Source organism: Sander vitreus, chromosome 16, assembly GCF_031162955.1.
Source record: "Sander vitreus isolate 19-12246 chromosome 16, sanVit1, whole genome shotgun sequence".
Classification (NCBI taxonomy): domain Eukaryota; kingdom Metazoa; phylum Chordata; class Actinopteri; order Perciformes; family Percidae; genus Sander; species Sander vitreus.
Genome location: NC_135870.1, coordinates 14,912,317 through 14,922,445, shown reverse-complemented (window position 1 = coordinate 14,922,445; position 10,129 = coordinate 14,912,317). Strand labels below are relative to the sequence as shown.

At 39.0% G+C, this 10,129-nt stretch overlaps 1 protein-coding gene across 1 annotated transcript; it reads right to left on the bottom strand.

Annotated features, from left to right (window-relative positions):
• Window positions 1-511: 511 nt before the first annotated feature.
• Window positions 512-5,782, bottom strand: ess2 (ess-2 spliceosome associated protein). The gene is made up of 10 exons (XM_078271827.1): window positions 5,370-5,782; window positions 4,189-4,357; window positions 3,978-4,061; window positions 3,610-3,779; window positions 3,166-3,283; window positions 2,924-3,057; window positions 2,667-2,769; window positions 2,417-2,526; window positions 2,199-2,314; window positions 512-1,990 (listed from the first exon to the last, which is right to left on the bottom strand). The coding sequence occupies exons 1-10, from the start codon at window positions 5,520-5,522 to the stop codon at window positions 1,711-1,713; spliced, it is 1,437 nt and encodes a 478-aa protein (XP_078127953.1). The 5' UTR covers window positions 5,523-5,782; the 3' UTR covers window positions 512-1,710.
• Between the last annotated feature and the right edge of the window lie 4,347 nt (window positions 5,783-10,129).

The following is a 10,129-nucleotide window of genomic DNA, read 5'->3' as shown; positions in this document are numbered from 1 at the left end:
TTTTTTTCCAATTGCAATACCGTATTGCATACGATTGCATTTCGCCCGTAATGTTACTGCGTAGTATGACGCCAATTCGGCACGTCGTGTAGCGGAAATTTTGCCGACTTGAGGGGACATTTACGTGAATTTACCCAGTCGGAATCTCATTTTCCCGATTATTCGGCCACGAAATGAATGCAGCAGTGTACCCAGTGTGACACACATAACCATTGTGTGTTGTGCACCCGTTGAGATTGTTTTGAGGTGAATGCTATCCACCCGTCGATAAATCCAAACCTAAAATATTATCAGTGAGCGGTTAGCATCGACACACGGGCGGCGCTGATGACTGGCGCAGTTTATCAGACAGCACAATGCGAGCTGCTGGCACACAGGGCGGTGTTTTCAGTTGGTTACGCATATCGGACTTTGAAGTGTGAGTGTACTAATTAAAAAACAGTTACATGTATTTATATAAATGGTTTAGCACAAAGTCACAAATGTACAAGAACTCATATCATTCCATCACTCCAGTTAAGAGATTTATTCTAAAACCAAGCCACCTAATTTTATTTCACCAAAAGTCATAGTATGAGATTTGCCTTTTTTTATTTGGGATCCTCAAGAAACCTTCGTACTAAAATTGAATAAGAATTTCTACCCTGAATTTTATTGAATAAATGTGCTCTATTTCATCTCCTCCTTGGACAGGCTGACCTATTTGACCTTGTGTGATAGCCCATGGGTCAAACTCCAAGACTGCAATTATCAGAATGAGTGAGCCTATGTCTTTGAGGAAATTGTATGGCTTACTTTTGTTATCATATTGTAAAATATATGTAATGTCTTAACACCCATTTTAAGGCTATAAATACAGTGCATAATCATACCATCAAAGGCCATTTACATGTGGGCATATGAGCATTGTTTTTACAAGAAATAAAACGGAAACAAAACAAAATAAACATTCACCATACAACAATGTTATGTACTAAGGGTAAGTATAATGTCCACAGCCGAGTGGACATGTTCACAGTTCTGTTCTATCACCAGTAGTAGGTAGAACAGATCTCATTGACGAGGAAGTCATCTGGTGATACATGGTATTTCTTTTGCAGACCTTTTTAGTCAAAATGTCCCATTTTATTATAGATTTTAAGGAAAAGGTTGTATGTATGATGCTGAGCCCAGCTCTGCCTTAGCATTATTTTCAACATAGGGCAAAAAGAAAAAAAATGTTCTACGTTGCAGAGACAAACACTGAAATGTCACAGCAGCATTTATGGAAAGCTGGGGGACAGCTACTGGATGCCGTGTGTTGAAATCCCATTTGAATGTGTGATTCTCAGAAACAGCTACTGATTATAATTATATTAATATAATTTAAGCATGTGATGCTGGGTAGGTAGCAATAGTTTGTTAGAGTGGAAACAACTGTACAAAAATCTATGAAACCGAGTTTTTGGGATAAAACAAATAAGATAAACAAGTAATAAAAAAAGAATTTGGATACCAAGATGTATTTCACAGGGCTCTACATAAACCCATCTGTGCAAAAATGTAACAAATAAATCCTTTTAGTCCTCTGTGCATTTCTTTATCCAGTCATCCAGCTGAAAGATGTGCTCTTTAATTTGAGAAAACAGGATCTGGACAGTTCATAATCAAATTCTCCACATTATAATATGTCTGTTTTGTACAATCCCTGCAGAGAACAGCTTCTCTTACTTAGAAAAAGTCTGAGGCTTTTCGTCTCTTGGGGAGTTGCAGCAGATTGTCTGTGAGTGATGTAAGGTCCTGAGAGCTCGGCGTCTTGGCTTTGTCTGGTGTTGGTGTTCCTGAGGGAGTGGATGGGCCACCGAAGGGAGACTTGCAGCCAGTGACTCCATGTGAGGGTGATGGGGTGTAACTCGCTCGTAGAGCTTTGTCCGTGTATTTGCTGGATGTCCGATTTACAAGCCTCTGCAGGGCGGGGGTGAGGGCTGGACTCAGACCTTTAGGCGTACGACTGCAACACAAAAGTTGATGTGGTCAGTTAGTTTATAACAGTATTAATTCCTTCACAAATGCACTATTAAAGAAAACAAGTAGCCTAAAATAACAAAAAATGGAAGCTAAACTGTCCCTTTTAAAGACAGGAGTTGACAGATGCAGAAAGCTGTTTGTACGCGTAGAAGCAGATATAATCAAGAGTGCAGAAGGTCAAGTGTCATTACCTTGCGAGGTTCTCTGTAACCTTTCGCAATGCCTCCTGTTTCTTAGCGCGGTTTTTAGCGGCAGCTTCATTGGCCATCTTTAAACCCAGCCGCTCTCTTCTTCCTGGTTCTGGAATCTTTTAGAAACAGATTATAAATGTCAACATTTTACAACTAAACAAATAATTGAAAAACAAAAAAACAATGATTCGTTACAGCTACCACTGTAGGTTCAGTACCTTAAATGATGGACCGTGGTTCCTCTCAACATATGGGGAGTCCGATCCATCCAGACGAAATGGGGTGCTCTCGATCTCACCCCAGGTCATTAGAGGCGACTCAGCTACACCTGAGGGGAAAGAAACGGCTTTCAGAAATCTACTCTAAATGTAAGTAGTTGTTCAATGAGCCATTTAAGGCGACATTTAGTTCCATCTGTCTCAGTACTGTTACTACTGTATGTTGAGGAGGATTTTAAGACCCACTTACCAGGTGCAGGGGATGGCATACTCTCAAAACCATATCCATTCACTGTTGGGGATTCATGTGGGATGAGCTCTTTTCCATCTGGGCCTACTTTACCCTGTTTGAACTGGACAGAAAACATGATACATCAGCTACATCACTCTTTAACAGAGACTAAACAGCCATGCAGAGACAATCCATTCACAAGTATGTGGCACATACAGTATAGGCCAAAACAAAACTACATCAATGTTTTCATATACCGTAGTCCTAAAATGTACCTGTGCATTGAGGGCAGCGGCCTGCTGAATCTGGCTTTTGTTGAGAGCTTTGCTGAATGGGTCTCCAACAAAGCGCGTGTTCTTGTGAATTACCTCCCGTGGCTTCTTAAATAGAGCATCGTCGTCTTTAACACCTGAATAAAATAGTAATAATGTGAAAACGCATGAAAATCTAATTTTTCTCTCGCAACTAAATTTGACCAATTACATACAATAAGGATTTATGTCATTGGACTTCTTACCCTCTGGATAATACATCAGGGCATTCTTTGCTTTGTACTCCCATGTCTCAAGTCCGGCTTTGACACATTCAAGTGCTGCTTTCTCTGCTGATGGTAAAGCGAGGTTCTCGTCATGGCGCTGAAACATATCAAAAGTGTTTATAAATGTTTTCAATGTAGTCCAGGGGTGTACCAATACTTATAATCATTGACAGTGATAACTGCCACTGCAAACAAAATCATGCAGCCCTCATAACCATAGATGAGATAAACATAGATGTGTTTTTTCCTTGCAGGAGTAAGCTACAAACTTTAATCTTACACAAGTATTACATCCAACAATTTGGTCATGGGCAATTTAAAAATTGAAATTTAAATAATTTTATGATCACCACACCTGTAATCCATACTTTTTTATTAATTGCTTTGAATTTAATGTATGCTTTTAGCTGTGCACATACATACCTGTTTGTATTCAGCCTCGGCCTCATATAACCAGTAATGCCTCAGCTTCTCCTTGTCTTCAGCCAGATCCATTATCTGCTCAAACGATGCATTATCCTCACTCGTATTTTTAGCAAGGAAGCGATCCAGACAGGGCAGCTCTTTCTCTTCCTTGCCATCATCCTTGCCCTCTATAAATACACCATAGATAGAAATAGGGTTAAATTACTGTTGAGCATTTTTAAGTCCATTCATTAGAGGATCACTGCCAAACATGACTTAAGTAAGTTGCAACAAACGGTTTTAAAGTGTTCATATAAACACCCAAATAAAGAGATCAGAATGGTTTGTTATCGGGATTTTTTTATCTTAGAAAATTAGATACTTACCACCATCTAAACCTTTATTGCCATGAGAGGAGGAGGGAGACCCTGAGTGGCCCACTGGCGTCTCAAAGCTTGCTGGTGTCACATCTTTCAAAGAGGAAGGAAAGGGGACAAAAATAGGTGTAAAGCACATTCAGACCAAGTATTTTGTTCTGCAAGTAAGGTATAACAACATGAAAATACAGTGTTCAATTTCCCTCCTCATACTACTCACAGGGCGCAGTAGACCGCGGTGTAGATTTTGTCAAAGATGATCCATATCTGATGGATATCTCTCTCATTCTCTCTAGGTCACCAGTTTCCTCTGCGTCAAGATAGTCCTTCTGTGCTTGCAATTTAGTCACATCTGGGAAGAAGTCCCGCTGGATGATCTTCTCTAAACTCTGTTAGAAGTAAGACGGGTAGGTATATTTAACTTTGTATAAGGAAAGATAATGGAATGCTCTTTGTTATAATACAACTATTGTTATTATGCAGCAAAGAACAATTGTAGAATTGACATGTATTACTCATGCAATGCTGACTCAATCAGGTATATTACTTGGCTTCCTAGTTCCCAAAACCAAAACAGGATGGTGGCGCTGCAACTAACTGTTTGTAAATATTGATTAATCTGCAAATTATTCTTGCGATTGATCCTTTGGTCTACGAAATGTTAGAAAATAGAGAAATGTGCCAATCACAATTTACCAGAGCACCAAGAAGACCTTTCTGAATTGCTTGTTTTATCTGCCTGACAGTTAAAACAGAAACATATCCAAAATACAATGATATGAAATGGAGAAAAGCGGAAAATCCTTACATTTGGGAAGCTATTACCAGATTACCTTCAGCCTTTTTGGCTTGAAAATGTAGTTATTATTTCTCAATATTGTAGCCTCTTACCTTTTTGTCATGAATCTGTTTATTGATTAATCAAATAATAGTTTCATATAAAAGGATGGTATCATGTGATAAAGCAGGATAAGAGGGCATTTTTAACCACCTTAATGTCATTACGTTAATGTGACAAAACCATATCAAATATATTAGACTAATACATTTAAAAATCACAATCTATGGTATATCATACCATATCTAGTTTGTTATCATACTATGCTATGACTCCTGACGTCACACTGGTATGGATCCCATCTTGTTTTTTCCCTAAAATAAACTGGAGATGGGGTAACGTTAACGTTACCTCTGATTTGCCTAGCTAGGTGATAAAGGGCTCTAAAGAGTTGTTGTATAAAATGTACGTTTGTTAGATAACGTTACACAAATGATTAACCTGTTTCTTTGCTAGCATTAACCAAGCAAACAGCACTGCTGTCATGTTGTCTGGTGATGACTGCCGATAGCTCGTCCCTAGGTTGTATCATAAACCATGAACTATCATTTAGCTAACGTTACCTCGATATACTCCTCTTCATCGAGGACCTTTCTCTGCACCTTCCCCTTCTCGTTCTCGTGCTCGGTTTGATGTTGAAGGAGAGCCACTGTTGTGACCGTCACAGGGACGAGAGTCCCGGAAAGCGCTCTCCTCACGCTGGCGCTGCCCTCCATTGAGAATCCTGTTAGCCTCGGCTAACGGCGATACTACCACGACAAATACCAACTGAATCTAAACGGAAGGCGGCTATTGTACTTGAGAAACACAGGTCTAGTATTTAAATGATATATTCTGTAACTAGATATTTAAGACTGCGTGACTTTCACTAATAGTAACCAAATGGCACTGCAGTTAGCTGGCTAGCTAACTAGATTGGCTAACTTCAGAACCAGCTACAAACAACGCAGTACCCTACCCTGCGTAATACGTACATGTGTACGTAGTCTGTTTTTCTTCTTCTACTTAGGCTTCAAACGGCAGCTTGCATCCTTAATGTCGCTCTACTGCCATCTTTTGGAGTTAGTTAACTCCTACAGTGTCAAGAGTGTCAGATTTTTCTCATTAGGAAGCTGACCAAGCATCTCTGCCTCGTCCACTTTTACCACACTACAGTATGTTCTTTTCTCCTGCTCCTGTTAGCCCAGTTAGTTTCATTTCTTCCAACATGTCCTTTGTTTCTGATACATATTGCCTGTAAACAAGCACATACAGTTTGTGGTAGGCTAACTAACAATGATCACACAAAAAAAAACACCGAAAGTTTATTGTCTTAGGAAATTTCCAGTATAAAAAATAAAAACATTTCTTATACATAATGATAATAATATATAGGAGACAAATTAAATAATCTGAGTTCATTTTCACTATAACCTTAAGATAAAAAGTTGTGTTCATCAGTGTAATCATAATATTTTTGTAGAAAATGTTTCTGTGCTTATACCAGATCTACTTGTGTAAGAATGCAATACTGATATTATCTTTTGTAAAGGAATCTGTGATTTATTTTATTGAACAACAGAATAATGATAAAATAAATACTTGTGACCCCACTAATAACCTCCTGAGCTCCCAGGCTGTCAATCACTGCTTTAAATTGACTTACTGATACAATATGTGTGATCAAAGTTGCTGAAGAGCCTGGACAATGTTCACCTTATTTTTCTACACACTATAGCCACGTTTTTGAGCTAAAAATAGAAGATGTTTAAATACACTGAAATAATTAAATTGTATTCGGACTTGCTCACTGCATGTCAGCTTTCAAATTGGTTTGGTGCTTTAAATTGGATGTGCTGTGGTTTGTATTCAAAAATGAAGTTCCTATCTCTCGTAAAATAACTTTATTTATTCTCAAGGACACTTGACACTCACAATCAGTGCAACCTATAACAACCCATTTACAGATTCAAGATTTAGTATCAGCATATACTGCAAGTCCTTCCATCATGCGCTCAACCAATCAGATTCACAAATAGGCTACACAACTGTCACATGATTTGACTGACACAAAAAAGTTGGTCTCTTATATGAAAAATAACACTTTTGTCTGGCTATTATATTTGATAACAATAGCAATAAAAAAAAAAAATCCTTGTGTTTATGTAACTCAAGCTCACACACATACACAACTCTCTCCTTTTTTTCAATGTTATGGTCCATATATGTCCTTATAAATTTAGTTTTCTGTGTTTCCCATACCAAATGATAGTCTTTTCTGACGCCTCCACTTTGCTCTTCGGTTTTTAAACCAAACCTGCCGGCAAATAAAAAGTTGTGTGGTTTAGTTGTCGTTTCATTGTTTCATGACAGACTGCACTTATGTTATTTAGAACATTGTGTATTGACATTTAAATGAACAACATCATTGTACATCATTACCAACACAGGAAGGCATATAATTAAAATATGACAAATTGATCAGAGCTTATGAAATCCAGTGCTATCATATCAGTGCTCAAATTAAGTATTTAAACATGCACTCATCTTTAGTCATGGTCCATCTGCCATTGTTGGCACACTGAATCACTCAGTTGGAGCAGTTTGAAACTTATCTAACTCTGTATCACTGTAACAACAGGACCATTATTTGTTGAAAGGCTGAATGTGAAAGTCTTACCTCTACTCTTTCTTCCCTTAAATGAGTGTGCTGTGCTAGTTTCTCCCTTGTGGTCACATCTGGATACTGGTTCTGCAGGAACAGCTCCTCTAGTGCGTCCAGCTGCTCCTCTGTGAAAATAGTGCGGTGACGTCTGGTTCGCCTCTGCACCTGACCGGGTGACTGCTCCTCCCTGTGAGCTTCTCCCAGCCTGCATGCGTCTGTGAGCATCGCTGGGGGCCATCCGTACTGACAGGCTGCAGGAAGGAGATCTGATTTAAGGTTAGGGAGCAGAGTAAGCATTACTGAAGTCAAAACCACTTTCAAACGTGTCAACAGCTGTGACTCTTCTCATAAAGAGACTGGGTTTGGTCTTACCTTCATGAATGAAATCAGTCTGGTATATGTCTCCACAGTGGGAGCAGTAGCAGCAGCACAGGCAGGCATGATGCACAGCCTCTGCATGGCCTCCAACAGGACTCACTGCCTTCTCTTTTACTCCAGTGCTACATGTTCCACATGCTTTTCTGTCTCCATTGCTGTTTGGATATTTGCTCAGTATGTTTTCAATAGTGAAAGGCAACTTTTGTCTCTCCATGTGGATCAGTCCATCCATCTCCAAAGAAATTCCCATAAAACACATGCAGTGATGATCACAGGGTATTGACACACTTTTCGACAGTTCAGGCTCAGCTGCTCTTCTGCTTCTCCTCTCTCTACAACAGCATGTCAGGCCCTTATAGTGAAATTGGGAGGCAAAAAAAAAAAAAATAGTAAAACTATAATCCCCCTGTGGACCAGACACATAAAACGGTTGAAACTTAATTCCTAGCTAATCTGAGCAGTTTTGTGAAGAGGTTAGGGAGGACGGCAGATTCAGTTAATCTTTCCTTATTCCTTTCTCCAAAAGAAATCAGATTTCACTGCATAAAATGAGAAGTGGAGAGCTCCTAAGATCCTTATTGTTAAGGTTTTAGAGAAAAGGGGATTGCTTGGTATTAGAAACCTGGATTTAAAGATGAACGTTTCTTTTGGTGTGGCCAGAGATTTGTTTTATGCTGAATTTGAGGATTAGCTCTTACATTTACTTCATAATGTCACTTTCCTATTTAAGCTTTAACAATGATCTTGTGCAAATACGTTCAGTAAATGACTCAAGTTGAGGCTGCACTAACAACAGTGCATACTAATTACACAGCACAGTAGGCAGTTGAATGAATGACTCAAGTTGCTATAGTGACATGTGTGGGGAGACTAATAGATTTGTAAATATTACTCAATACAGATAAACACAAATGATAGTAAATTCAGAAAAGGGGTCCCTCCTCAATGTAGTTTGTATTCACAATCATGCATCATGTGTCTTATCTGTGTGGTGCAGTCTTTCAGTCTCACTTCTCTGACAATGTGCACAGCCAAGGTAAAGCTATTACAGGTTAAATTCATCCCCTCAACAAATCCTGTGATTTCATACAAGGCAATACACCCTTTTTCCAGAGAATTAATGGATTTCCACAATCTGTCTTAAGCTCCTCTTATAAGGGCTTTTGAAAACAGATAACAATAAACACCATCCCATCCTTTTCACTTGGGTTTAATAGCGTCCAGATTGTTGATGTATAGTTTGCGGAACATGTGAGATCGCTATCTAGCAGTTATTATGGTTCTCAATAGAAGTAATTGTACCACATCCACATTGGTTCAAACAGTTCAAAATGCATTACTGGGGATTAGAATGATAAAGGTTTATTTTGTTGTTGTAAGAGCAATATTTGGTACAAGGGGTAAAGTAACGAAAAGCCACCACCGCCCACATGGCTGATACAGTTTTTCTATAGATTTGTAAGGAGCTGCTTGGACAGCTCTCAACGTGATTTTCATCTGTAATCAACAGTCAAACTCAATGTTTCTAATAACTTTATTTGTGGTGGATCAGATATGGTTCTATTCAACACCATGCAATTTTACAGGCCCCCTATTACCCTACAAATACACAACCTGAAGTGACATGTTGGACAATACTAGTGACAAATTGTATATAATTGTATTATAACAAATTGTAATTGCTACTCTGCCTTATCGTGATGTGAAGCTGCAAGACAGACAAGACATTTCTGAAAAATATTACACATGGTGGTTCTTGAAGAACCAGAACGTATAACGTTGCATCCGGTGGAATTCTCACACAATTACAAACTATAGCTACATCACTTAAAAGCACAAAAGGTGCAACAACAGGTTCTTATTTTGTAAAAGTGTACAGCAGAGAATTGTAAAATTAAAAATTGTATGAAAAAATCTAGTGGAATGTCTTTTTAAACTTGCTTTTGTTATTTTTTATAACCATTGTTTACATGTTTGTGCCTCTGTAAATTAGGCTCAGTATCACTTATACCAACTTTCTGATATAAAACTACAAACAGTTCCCTTTCAGAAGAGACCACGATGACAGTGACCTAAGAGCTAATCATGGTGACTTATGTTGGGACCTCGGGGTGCTGCCTGCAAAAGCTGAAATGACCCCTGTCTGGATATAATAACAAAGGGCAGTAATGTAGGCCAGTGCAGAGTCGTGCGCCCCCCTGTGACAAAAGACTACAATGCCCACCGTTGAACAGCAGAGCGACACAGCGCGGCAGGCAGCTCGCCACTCGCGATAACTCGCGTTGGGGCAGCAGCTGGGCG